Below are 14,119 nucleotides of genomic sequence, written 5' to 3' on the forward strand. Positions count from 1 at the left end.
AGATCACATCTATTGTCTATAGAAGCATAAATACCCTCACAGTCATTAAAAGGAAATCTTGGTTAAACATAACGTTCACATTTTCTTTAGGTTTTTGCCTTTAGGGTAAAAAATATTGGAAAGAAGAAATGCTAGTTAACAAAGAAAGAGGCCTAAGGTCACACCTGTGGATTTCAAAGTTAGCTTTTTTCCCCCTTTTAGAAGGCACTGGGACTGGAACCAAAGCAAGGGCAGCACGATTGACAGAAACGCTATAAGTGCCGTGGAGAAATAATTGCTCTTATCTCATGGAACAAAACTTTGTGTATATACCAGACCCATGATTTTTCTGTTTGCAAGCACAAAGGAAGTACTTTTTTCAAACATACGCTTAACTTCCATTAATAATTATAAATGCTTGCATGAACTTGACTCAAAATTTATGTCAGTTCAAATCCTAATCTTTTCAAAAAGACAAACATCAAGTGTAAAGTTTAATTTCCAGCACACACCAAGAGCCCAGGGGAAACCAACAGACTCATCTTTTGCATAGTGAAGTGTAAAGGATGAGATTGCACATGAAATTAGGCCTGATATAAGATCTGTGAATACATAAACATCATCCCAAAGGGAGACTGAGGGGGAAGACTGAGGAGTGGCTACCCATTATCTTCCACTCCACTGCAGGGTTAGGCTTGTTACTGAAAGTGTAGAGGCATTTTTGTTCTGCTGTGCTGTGCTGTGCTTTGTTTGCGAAGGAAGATTTTCTTTAAGCTCAAAGAATACCACTGCAACCATTCCCATAGAGGCTCATAGGCAGGAGAGAAATGTTTATGTCATGCCACTGAAGTCTCACTGTTATCAAGCATTTAGGAAATTCTATTTCATAATCTATTTATTAAAGGGTTGACTTTTGGCTGTCCCTTTCTTCCTTCCTTCTTTCCTTCCTTTCTTCTCATCTGAATTTGAACGCTTACAGTTTTGTCAAGTGACCCTCTACGTAAAGATACTTATTTTAATAAAATATTCACATTTGTTTATTAAAATGCTAGTTTTTACACAGAGACACTGAAATGGACATCTTGTATTCTTCCCTACCCATAATCGCATCTCCTCTTCCTTATATGACAGCATCCTGGTTTTCTTCCAAGGAACAACACTGCCTCCCCCCACTGCATGGGGCCAGCCATCCTCCCCTGGCTAAAGGCTGGGAAAATCACTCAAACCAGGTCAAGCAGACTCTCCCAAGAATCTGAAACTTGACTCCAGTGATGCAAGGATGGAAAATAGTTCCAGTCATTCCAATGACATGCCCTAAGGAAAATGGTCACTAGTTTCTACAGACTGTATCCCAGAGGGTTTCCCAGATTCCTATCCTTTTCAAAGCTTGATTATTTACTTTTACTTTAATTATATGAGCTACTGCATTATCTACTGGTGAATACATTTTTGCTTAGTTGACCAGAGAAAATTTATTTTATTTGCAACCAAAAATTTCTGGCTGATAAAGATAATGCAGCATGAAATCACACTGAGAGTTTTTACCTCTTTAAAACATATCTTAGGGTGCTAAGTTGATAGGGCAACCAATTATATTTATTTTTAAAAGACTTTTAAACAGCAGAGAAGTATTTGGCTATTTTTCCAAGTAATCTAAAAAAAAAAATTGTTTTTAGATTATTGGCGGGGTGCAGTGGCTCACGTCTGTAACCCAGCACTTTGGGAGGCCAGGCCAGACAGATTCATTGAGCCCAGGAGTTTGAAACCAGCCTGGGCAACATGGCAAAACCCCATTTCTAAAAAATAAATACAAAAATCAGTTGAGCGTGGTTGCATGCACCTATGGTCCCAGCTACTCAGGAGGCTGAGGTAGGAGGATCACTTGAGCCCAGGACATGGAGGCCATGATCACACGACTGCACTCCAGCCTGGGCAACATAGCAAGACTCTGGCTCAAAAAATAAAATAAAATACAAAAACTTTAGCTTTTTATGTTAGTCATTTTTTCATTTAAATGTGCTGCCTAAATGTTTTATAAATCAGAGCAATAAAATTTTGAGAGACTTTTACTGTAGGATATGTTACGGGGATTTTTTAAAATGTGGTTTAGAACCTCATATGTTGTAATTTCATAATCCATCATAAAGATGCTGAAAACAGCAGTAAGGAAAATATTCTCAACTTTTTAAATGTGTTTGGCTACTAACAACAGCAAGAAATATGTGTCAACGTGTGAACACAGAGGTCTTTATAAAGTTAAAGCTAGCCCCTATGCAAAGTCTCCAATTTTCCATGTGTTGAGGTTTTTAAATGACAGTTATTTTACCTTCAGTGGCTCCTTCCTGTAACTGTCCAAAACAAACATCGCTAGAACCAGGTACATATTTATTGTAAAACTCTAAGAAAGTGTGGATCCCATCACTCTGTTATTGCTGTACACATTTTTCTCCTACAGCCATCACATTACTTTTTCTGTACTCTACTTCATTTAACAACTTGTCTTGAAAAGATGCTGGAATAATCCAGGTATAAACAGTTATTTGAGGCCAGGCGCATTGGCTCATGCCTGTAATCCCAGCACTTTGGGAGGCCAAGGTGGGCAGAGCACAAGGTTAGGAGTTCGAGACCAGCCTGGCCAATATGGTGAAACCCCGTCGCTACTAAAAATACAAAAATTAGCCGGGTGTGGTGGTGGCAGGAGAATCCTTGAACCCGGGAGGCAGAGGTTGCAATGAGCTGAGATGGTGTCACTGCACTCCAGCCTGGGAGACAGAGTGAGACTCTGTATCAAAAACAAAACAAAACAGTTATTTGAGCCAATGTAGGTTCACAGGTCCTGGAGAGGGAACATTTTCCATAAAATATTCCATGGAGAGACTAAATGGATAAGCAGTGTAAGGAGCGAGAATTAATTTCCTGTATTTTTTTTTTTTTTTTTTTTTTTTTTTTTTGAGATGGAGTCTCACTCTGTAGCCCAGGCTGGAGTGCAGTGGCATGATCTCGGCTCACTGCAAGCTCCGCTTCCTGGGTTCACGCCATTCTCCTGCCTCAGCCTCCTGAGTAGCTGGGACCACAGGCACCCGCCACCTCGCCTGGCTAATTTTTTTTTTTATTTCTAGTAGAGACGGGGTTTCACCGTGTTAGCCAGGATGGTCTCCATCTCCTAACCTCATGATCCACCCGCCTCGGCCTCCCAAAGTGCCGGGATTACAGACATGAGCCATCCTGTATGTCTTTTAATACTAGCTGTATTCATTCTTTATTGTTACTGTAATAAATTTCAAAACCTTAGTGGTTTAAAACAACAGACATGTATTATCTTACAGTTCTAAGGGTGAGAAGTTTGAAATCAATATCACTGGGCTAAAAGGATGGTGTTGGAAGGGCTGAATTTCTTTCTGTGGGGGAGAATCACTCAATCATTGTCTTGCCTTTTCTAGCTTCTAGAGGCTTCCCATATTCCTTGACTTGTGGCCTCTTTCCATCTTCAAAGCCAGCAGTACCCAGTCAAGTTTTTCTCACCTGGCCGCTGACACTGGCTGCCCTGTCTCCCTCTTCCATATTTAAAGCTTTTTGCAGTTACATTGGGCCCACCCAGATAATCCAGGCTAACCTCTCTATTTTAAGGTCAACTGATTAACAAACTTAATTCAATCTGACATCTTAATTCCCCCTTGCCATATAACATATTCACAAGTTCTGAAAATTCATATGTCAACATCTTTGCAGGCACATTATTCTACCTACCACACTGACTTTGTTTTTCTTTTCTTTTTCTTTTTTCTTTTTTTTTTTTTTTTGAGATGGAGTCTCGCTCTGTTGCCCAGGCTGGAGTGCAGTGGCGCAATCTCAGTTCACTGCAACCTCCGCCTCCCGGGTTCAAGCCATTCTCATGCCTCAGCCTCCTGAGCAGCTGGGACTACAGGCACGCACCACCATGCCCGGCTAATTTTTTTGTATTTTTAGTAGAGACAGGGTTTCACCATATTGGCCAGACTGGTCTCAAACTCCTGACCTCATGATCCACCTGCCTCAGCCTCCCAAAGTGCTGGGATTATAGACATGAGCCACCGGACTTTTTTTTTTTTCTCTAAAAATGTCTATATGGCTTTGCAAATTAATGACAAATTTGGCCAACCCACAGAAACTCACTAGTAAATTTGCTTTAAAAGCAGAAAATCAATCCAGTAAAGCAATTCATATTCTTTATCCCTTGCTCAAAATCAGTCACGTAAATAAGAGGCATCATGGTGGGAATAAGATGAGGTTTTTCAAAGGTCTCACATATTTTCCTAATTACCAAAGCTCTAAAGCTTTTCTTATTGAGGTTTCCTCCAGGGTGCAGCCACCATCTTCCTTCTTGAAAATTTCTTCAGCCTTCACTTATCATCCACTACATTCCCCTGACTCTCCTTATAACTGATGTTGGATTTTTTTTTTTTTTTGACACTTTAAATCAGTCATTTTTCTTCTATTGAACTCTATTGATGTTTGGCTGATTTCATCCTCACGTCTTTCCACTTTGATATTCCCCCTAATTGTACTTCTAAGGCTTCAAAAATCCCTGTAAGTGAATTCCCAAATAAAATACAATTCAAATATAATCTCCTGCCTTGACCTTTTTTCCCTAAACTCCAGACCACCAACTGCCTACCAGACACCTCCACCTGAATGTCCCACAGACATCGTAAGCTCCATATGTTTGTCTAAAATTGAACTCATTGTCTTCTACTTGTTTAAACTCTTCAACAGATGTCTACTATGACTGAAACATTGCTCTGTACTAGAGATACAGACACTAAACGGAGAACGATTGGCTTTTATGAGTTGAGGTAAATAAACAACTACAATGCAAAGATATAGAAGCAGTAATGACACAGGGGTCAAGATGAAAGGCCCCATCTGCTCAGGTCTCCATCAAGAAACTCGATTCATCTTCAATATTTCCCTGTCTTGTCTGTCTCCACTTTTAATCAAAAGACAACTTTTATCTCGTGTACTCCTTAAAGGATTCTTAGATGCATTCTCTCTACTCACATTGCCTACTTCCAGCCTTCAACACCTATTTCATGGACAATTTAATATATTTTAATGATTTCTCATACCTTGTTTGTTCCTATCCCTCAAGCCCCCACGAGTCACAAATATGAGAATCATCAATATTGCTATCAGAATGTTTTTCTCAAAAACAGAGTTGTTTAAAATGTTCCATAACCTGGCTTCAATCTATCTTTCCGTCTTTGTCTTTGCCCCACTTAACCCCCAACATAACTTATATTGCAATTTATTTGCTTACAGGCCTGTCTCCCTAGTAGACGGTAACCTGGTTGAAGGCAAATAATAAATAAATAAATAAGTCTTATTTAGCTTTGTATCTTGAACTTGACACACAGAATGTGCCCCATAAGTGTTCACTTAAAACAGAATTTGGTGGCTGGGCACGGTGGTTCACGCCTATAATCCCAGCACTTTGGGAGGCCAAGCAGGGTGGATCACTTGAGGTCAGGAGTTCGAGACTAGCCTGACCAACATGGTGAAACCCCCTCTCTACTAAAAATACAGAATTAGCTGGGCTTCGTGGCGCATGCCTATAATCCCAGCTACTTGGGAGGCTGGGACAGGAGAATCACTTGAACGCAGGAGGCAGAGGTTGCAGTGATCCGAGACTGTGCCATTTGCCATTGCACTCCAGCCTGGGCAACAAGAGAAAAACTTCATCTCAAAAAAAAAAAAAAAACAGAATTTGGCTAACAATGTTCATCCGGTAGACAACATCCTTGAAAGTATCCCATAAGAGCTATATATGATTATTTGATCAGTTATTCCACGAATGATCACTTCTGAATTATGCTAGACTGAGACTCTGAAACTCTGGAGGGCTTAGCAACTTGCCCACCCTTTGTTTCTAAGGATCTATGTCTTGTATCCTGGAGTTTAGAAGATCAGTGACCTACAATTTCCTAATTGCCACAGCTGAAATCATTATTTCATCGACGTCAATAACATAAGCAGAATGTGTCTACCAAACTGCCTGCTGTGTGTTCAATGAAGTAGTTGGAAATACAGTTCCTTAACCCCAGGTGTATAACAGCAATACGTGAATGCAAAAAGTCAAGTTCCATTCCTTTCCAAACAGATATGCCTCCCTTTAAGGAAACAGTGTGTGGTGGTTCATGCATTGATCTTTTTCTACAACCCTCAATGCCAAACATTAGACATTAGCATTCCTAAAATCACTTTATCACACTTACACTTCCTTGCTCAGCTGATAACATTTCGTCACCAACACTTCAGTCTCTGTAGATTCCCGTGTTTGTCTAATAGTATCACTTTGCACAGTGGTGCATATTTACTTCAGAAGTTAGCACTTGTTTTTTTCAGATAAATATTTTTGACTTTGCGGGACACATAGTCTCTGTCATGACTATTTAATTCTATCACTGTGGCATGAAAGTAGCCATAGACAATATGTAAACAAATGTGCATGACGTCCTCCAATAAGACTTTATTTATAAAAATAGGCAGTGGACCAGATTTGGCCCACAGGTTGTAGTTTTTCAGCCCTAGACTTACTTTATAAAAATGAATAGAAATCAAAAATAAAAGTTCCCGCCGGGCGCGGTGGCTCACGCCTGTAATTCCAGCACTTCGGGAGGCCCAAGCGGGTGGATCACGAGGTCAGGAGATCGAGACCATCCTGACTAACACAGTGAAACCGCATCTCTTCTAAAAATACAAAACATTAGCCGGGCATGGTGGAGGGCGCCGGTAGTCCCAGCTACTCGGGAGGCTGAGGCAGGAGAATGGCGTGAACCCGGGAGGCGGAGCTTGCAGTGAGCCGAGATCACGCCACTGCACTCCAGCCTGGGCAACAACGTGAGAATGTCTCAAAATAAATAAATAAATAAATAAAATAAAAGTTCCCATCCCAGGAATGCAAAGAGTAGATTTCACACATTAAGTTTAATTAAAACAAAGCTAGAAATCATTAGGAATGCCTGAAATGGCATATTGGCAGGCTCTGTCAGGCCCTTACAACATTCAGACTATGTGCTCGGTTTTTAAGAAAAGGAGCAAAATCAAGGACCAGGTATGAAGTGATAGAAATCTCCTGTACACTATGTAAGAGACAAGACATGATTAGGATACATACACACTCACATTACAGTTCTTTATTAATAGAGCTGTAAAAATAGGGCTCTATTCATAAAGCAATTTAATTAATACAGCGTTATTAATATAACTGATATTGTAACACAAAAATTTGACTTTCACTGGTTAAACTTGCACAGGCTTTTCAGAAGCACTTTAAGAATAGGCCGGGCACGGTGACTTGCACCTGTAATCTCAGCACTTTGGGAGGCCGAGGCAGGCAGATCACAAGATCAGGAGTTCGAGAGCAGCTTGGCCAATATGGCGAAACCCTGTCTCTACTAAAAATACAAAAATTATCCGGGCATGGTGGTGCACGCCTCTAGTCCCGGCTACTTGGGAGGCTGAGGTAGGAAAATCGCTTGAACCTGAGAGGAGGAGGTTGCCGAGATCGCATCTGGGCGACAGAGCGAGACTCTTTCAAAAAAAAAAAAAAAGAATGACCTGTTTAACCAATTGCCCCAAAATCACTATGCTCAGTCGCTGGTGAGGTTGTAATCCTCATCAAAGATGTGTATATTCCTACAGGGCAAACAGTTGGTAAAACTCAGTAAAAGCCAATATATTGTTAGGATAAATAAAATAAGAATGATAATCAGAAACAAGAAGGCTAGAGTCCCAGATCCTACTGATTCTCAAAGTTTTCAAATACCTTGACCTTGGACGATGGTGCTGAAGTAAACAATTGCCAAAAGTGGTGGAAGCAACCAGTACCGCATCTTGCACTGAAAAATCTTCATTTTATTTTCTGCTTTTTACATGGGGTGTAGCAGCCACCTAGAAACAGAGAGAACAGGGACATTTTTGAGAAGGCTGAAAATAAAGTATATGTAATCATTTAGGACAGGCAAATAAGCCAACATGGATTAGTATTGTCAGGAAGTTAATTAATTCCCTAGAGCATCGTGCATTTCACTCTAAAATACAAACTGATGAGGAAAAGACTTTTTAGAAGATGCTGTAAATGGAGAGAATGATTTGAAATATTTGGGAGAGAGCTTCAGAATGTACTTTGTGACTCTTCCCTACAGACATAAATTGCATACTGAATTTCCCAAATGGATAAATTTCATAATTTTACCTGAAATTAGCATTATCATCAATCCCAATGTCCTTGCCAGTGTTCCTCCCATATTTATCACATAAAGTTCACATAAACTCCTAATGTTGCCTTATATTGCCTACAAAGGAGAAATATATAGGACCTTTCTACTGGTGATCCAAGAGAATTTGAAAAACCACTTTGTACTAATATTAAAAGATTGCAGTACTCAGACTTCCCTTCATTGGGTTGAATAACCCCCAATCCTTTCATCTTTTCTCATAGTTCTTCTTTTTCCTAACATAAGTGAATATAAAACTCTTCCAAATTGTTCATTTCCATTGGGATATCAATGAAAGAAGAGCTACAAGCAAAAGAGAGAAAGGAAGATAAATGGAAGACAAGAAAACGAAGAAGAAAAAAAGAAAGGGTATAATTATTATATATCCATAATAATTAATAATAAAAATTTTAACATTAAAAAACTTTTAGAAAAAGAAAGGAAAGAAAGGGAAAGGAAAGAAGGAGGGAGAAAGGGAGAGAGGCAGAAATGGAGGGTGAAAAACAATGAATGTTTGGTATTACTTTAAAAGACGATTCTACAAATTATAGATTATAATTCTATTAATAGGTCGTTACAGAGGAGAAATTCTGAAGTCTTTCCCTCAGAGATTAAGAAAATATCTCCAAAGTTTTCTTCTACCCAGGGCATATTTTTTAATTCATTTTTTCATTTATGTATTCATTCATTCATTTCCCAATATCATCCCACAAAGGATCTGAAGCAACTAAATAATAAATGAACATAATGGATAAGATAATAGTGCCAAATTTAACATATAAAATACAGGACAATAGTTAAATTTTAATTTGAGATAAACAGCAAATAATTTTTTAACATTAGTATGTTCTATGCAATAGTTGAAAAATGCTATTTTTAAAAAATAATTGTTTATCTAAAATTAAAATTTAACTGAGTGTCATATATTTGATTCAGCAATCCTAATATAAGGGGAAATTTTGGTGATAAAACAATAAAGTAATGAGTTAAATGAGCACAGAGAAAATGTATCTGGTCCTGTATAGTTGGTAAAGGTAACCATGAATTTGGCTCCAAATTTATGAATTTGCAGCTAAAGCAAGAAGGAAGCATAATAAGCTTTAAAGCCTACCTATATTTTTAGATTAACTAAAACATATTTTTCAGGAGATGCATAGCTTTTTCTGACACTGAAAACTGAGTAGAATTTTTCCCATGGTTCACACCAAAAAGTCATCTTACTTTATTCACCATAAAATGTATTGAGCCTTTGCTGTATGTAAGGATTACTCTAAGTACACATATAAATTCCTAAATTCCTTTAATCCTCACAGCAACTGTTTGAAGTAGGTACAATTCTACTATGTATTTACAGATGGACAATAAGGCACAGAGAGTTGCCCAAGTCACAAAGCTAGTGAGTTCAGGAGCCAGGATTTTAACCACATAGGCATAATCAGACATGGTAGAAGCATCTTAGGAAAACATTTCTACAAGATCAGGCTTCACATCACTTTCTTTCCACTTTAGAAATACCTTGTTCTTCTTACAAAAACAAAGAGTTTTAATAGTGAAAAATTCAGACTACAACAAAGTACAACAAAAAGAATACACCTTTTGTTATTATTTTCTTGTTCAAGTGTATTCTGATGACAGTAAATGCCCTTTTACTATATATATATTATATATATAGTTATATATTATTATATATCATATATTATATTATATATAGTTATATATTATTATATATCATATATTATATTATATATAGTTATATATTATTATATATATAATATATATATATAGTGGTATCACAACTTCTTTACCTACCTTTATTTGGAAATACAGGTTGTTTCCAAATTTCCTTTATACATATAACACTACAATGAACATCCTAATTCACATCTCTTTTAATATATTATTTATTTACTTTGGCTAAATTCCCAATTCTGCAACTGCAAAGCAAAACAAGATGCACTGTTTGTTTGTTTTGAGACAGAGTCTCACTCTTGTCCCCAGGGCTTCTGCTCACTGCAACCTTTGCCTCCTGGGTTCAAGAGATTCTCCTGCCTCAGCCTCCCAAGTAGCTAGGATTACAGGCATGTGCCATTATGCCCAGCTGACTTTTGCATTTTTAGTAGAGACGGGGTTTCACCATGTTGCCCATGCTGGTCTCGAACTCTTGACCTCAGGTGATCCACCCGCTTCGGCCTCCCAAAGTGCTGGGATTACAGGCCTGAGCCACCACGCCCAGCCCAAGATGCATGTTTTTAAGGTTTTTCAAATATAGGTACACAATGGTCTACAAAAAATAACACTGATTTCCACTTCCACCTGCATCTCATATGAGTACCAGGTCACATCAATTCCACCATCACAGAGGTTGTTTTCAGTATATTCGGATTTTATAGGTAAAATGGGATTAGCATCTTAATCAGATTTTTTTCATAACCAGTAAAATGTGACATTTGGTGTTTGTTGGCTATTTAAATTTTTTAAACAAAATACCTGTTCATGACCTTTACCCATTTTCTTATTGATCTACAATAACTCTTTATTTTAACTCATGTATATTTAGTATTTTTCCAGTTTGTTTTTTGTCTGACAATTTCATTTATTGGGTTAAGAATTTTTTTACAAGTTCAGAAATCTGACTTGATCTTTTTCTTTATGGTTTCTAATTCAGTGTCATGGGTAAAATGGTCTTTCTTACCCCAAAGTATATTTCTAGTTAACTTTTTAGTTCCTATTATTAATGGACTCTTTCCAACACTGTTATCTGACAGATTTGTTTTTAATATAGAAAAGACATTGATTTTTATATTAATGGACCACCATTCTGAATTCTTGCTACCTTTATATTTTTTCAGTTTAATCTCTTGGATTTTCCAAGTTGACAGCTGCATTGTTTGCAACCAATGTGTTGTTTTCTTACTGTATAGGTTAGTAGTTTAAAAACAATTATTTTACTAGGGATGCCTGAAATATTTTACCATTAGAGTTCAGATGTGTTATGTTAAACTTGTAAAACTTCTTGTCTTTTTACTAAGAATTTTTTTTCAAGCAAGAATGGATGCTGAACCTTGCCTTTATGACAATTCATTCATTGGAATGCCCATATTTTCATCTTGATCTCTCAGTGTAATTAACTGTTTTGATATGTCTAGTATTAATCTATCTTTGCAATATAGAAATAAGTCCTACCTATTAATGGCAATTATTGCTTTTTTTAAAAGCATTAATGTAATCATAATGGCTTTGGCTTTCAGATCAAGCCATTTTCAAATAGAGATAGTAATGATATATCATTCTTTAAATAAGATCCCATTAATAATGATACTACATTTGAGCTACTGGTTTTTTATATTCTTGAACAACAAGAGAGACAGCTCAAGACTGTTTCTGTCCAACTCCTAAGAAACTAATCAAGTGCAAACACTCTTTGTTATATACTGATCATTTATCAAAATGTGTTAAGCTTTAAATTCCTATAATTTTCTCTACTATAGATATATGTCTCCAGTGGCAACAATAAAAACACATCAATTGACGTTACCTAACTGCAAATCAAAACTAGGTATGACTGATTACAGGACCCAAAAGAATATTAATTCTTCTTGAGGGATAAGAATGAGAATACTATTCTAGGTGTCATTTACCCCTAAATGGAAGAGTATGAGTGTTTTAAAAATTATTATTACAATGATATTTTAAGTCACATTACATTTATCTAGTGTCTCCATACTATTACCATTTCAAGATCTTTGATAATGGAATGTCCGGATAAAATTCCCACCATGACAGGGATTATACCTAGCAGAGTACAAGCTATCTCTTAGGTTACCAAGCTTGGAGACTCTGATCCCCTTGAATGCTTTAAAAAATACTCCATATTGCTTATTTAAATTCCAAGTTTTTTGTTTTTGGTTTTGGTTTTTGAGACGGAGTCTCGCTCTGTTGCCCAGGCTGGAGTGCAGTGGTGCGATCTCCGCCCACTGCAACCTCTGCCTCCTGCGTTCAAGCAATTCTCCTGCCTCAGCCTCCTGAGTAGCTGAGATTACAGACATGTGCCACCACGTCTGGCTAATTTTTTTTTTTTAGTAGAGACAGGGTTTCACCATGTTGGCCAGGATGGTTCCAAACTCCTGACCTTGTGATCCACCCGCCTCGGCCTCCCAAAGTGCTGGGTTTACAGGTGTGAGCCACCGTGCCTGGCCAATCCCAAGTATTTTTTAGTTGCTATTATGCTACTTCCCCCAGTCCTGGATGCTGTTCTTTTGAGAGATACTGCACTAGTCTGTTCTTTGAAACAACATCTATAATCTAGTAAGGCATATGCCAATCAGGCTTTAGGCTGGAGCTAGGCCTGAAGATTTTAAAACAATCCTGTTTGCATCCGTTCAGTCTGGAGAGTATGAAGGAAAAACTGTATCAAGTGGGATGTTGGGTTCTATAACTTCTACAATCATTCAATTCTGTGAATGGAATGAGTGGGGTAGATTAATACAGCCTTCAGGTAGTAGCTTTAAGTGCAAAAGCCTCTGATGAATGCAGCAAAGCAAAGTTTTATAAACTTTCAAAGTAATATGACTCATGTAGTTAAATCTCTGATACTTAGGTTTTATTTCAAAATAATATGGTATATCTAAAGGAATAAATTAACTATATTTCCTTCAAGCAACCATTCATTTAAAAATGTTGACAACTAAGCTTTTTTTAAATATCCAATCACAGTCTAGTATACAACTCTTTCATGTTGCCACTAAAAGAGAGGCCCATATACTTTGATCATTATACAAATATTCACGTTAAGGTCCTGCAATAAAAATTAAAGAATGTACTAATTTGTGCTTAGGGTCCAAAATATATCTTCCCCTACCAGCCTACGACCAAAATGCTAATTAGTAAAGAATATTTTCTTAGATCAACACATTCACATACTGGAAATTCCTTAAAATTCCTAATGGAATAGGCAATACATTCAGTGTATATACTAAAAGAATAGTCAACATATTAAGTGACTACCATCTACATAGCATTATACCCTGGATTAATGTGTCAGGACACAGAAGACATTAGGAAAATGGTTAGTAAATGCTGATGAAATATAGGAGGAAAAGCCCCAGGGTATACATAAAACCCTAACCCTACAAAGTCAAGTAAAACAAGATTAGTGGATTATCCAAACGAGTATAAGCAGCTCTTCTGTAGACAGAAGGCATGAGTGCAGGGGAATTTGAAAAGATATGGCAGCAGGCTTCAGCCTTATCAAATCAAAATATTCAGTAAATCTGCCAGTCACACAGATAGCTGTCCACCACACCCAAAGAAACAGATTGCAGCAGAATCACTCTCTCAACTCCAATAAAATATTCTAAGATTTCGTCTCCAAACATTATAACCAGAGGTTTCAATCAGAACAAAGCAAAGAAAAGAAAGGCAAAAAAAAAAAAAAAAAAAACAGGCCACATTCGTCTTTTTGGAGAAAAAAAAAATTTTCCTTTTCAGTTCAGGAGACTTACATTAGATATCCCTGGCCAGGTGTGGTAGCTCACACCTGTAATCCCAGAACTTTGGGAGGCCAAGGCAGGAAGATGGCTTGAGCCCAGGAGTTTGAGACCAGCCTGAGCAACTCAGTGAGACTCTGGCTCTACGAAAAAATTAAAAATTAAATTTAAAAATGTTAAAAGATATCGCATAATGCTATTTTAATGTAGGAGAAAAAGGTCCTCTTTAACATAGGAGAGAAGAACCTTTTTCTCCTATCGTGAAAGGCCACAATCAAATAGCCTTTCTCTTTTCTCATCAAAGCAGTTCCTGCATCCAAGTGTTCTGAAGCAATACTTAACATGTAATATTGGAGGTTACTCTGCATCTCATGTACTTTTTAACTAACTAAATAAATG

General features: G+C 37.5%; 1 protein-coding gene across 3 annotated transcripts in view; it reads right to left on the minus strand.

Annotated features, from left to right (window-relative positions):
* Positions 1 to 14,119, minus strand: part of COL14A1 (collagen type XIV alpha 1 chain) — a 256,610-nt gene that overhangs the window by 226,014 nt on the left and 16,477 nt on the right. For all 3 annotated transcript variants that reach the window (XM_030938097.1, XM_010381456.2, XM_030938098.1), the window contains exon 2: positions 7,784 to 7,908. In XM_030938097.1, the coding sequence (XP_030793957.1) occupies positions 7,784 to 7,871 (88 nt within the window). In that variant the 5' untranslated portion in view covers positions 7,872 to 7,908. The remainder of the gene's footprint in view (positions 1 to 7,783; positions 7,909 to 14,119) is intronic.

The sequence above is a fragment of the Rhinopithecus roxellana genome, chromosome 9, assembly GCF_007565055.1.
Source record: "Rhinopithecus roxellana isolate Shanxi Qingling chromosome 9, ASM756505v1, whole genome shotgun sequence".
In the NCBI taxonomy this organism is placed as follows: Eukaryota; Metazoa; Chordata; class Mammalia; order Primates; family Cercopithecidae; genus Rhinopithecus; species Rhinopithecus roxellana.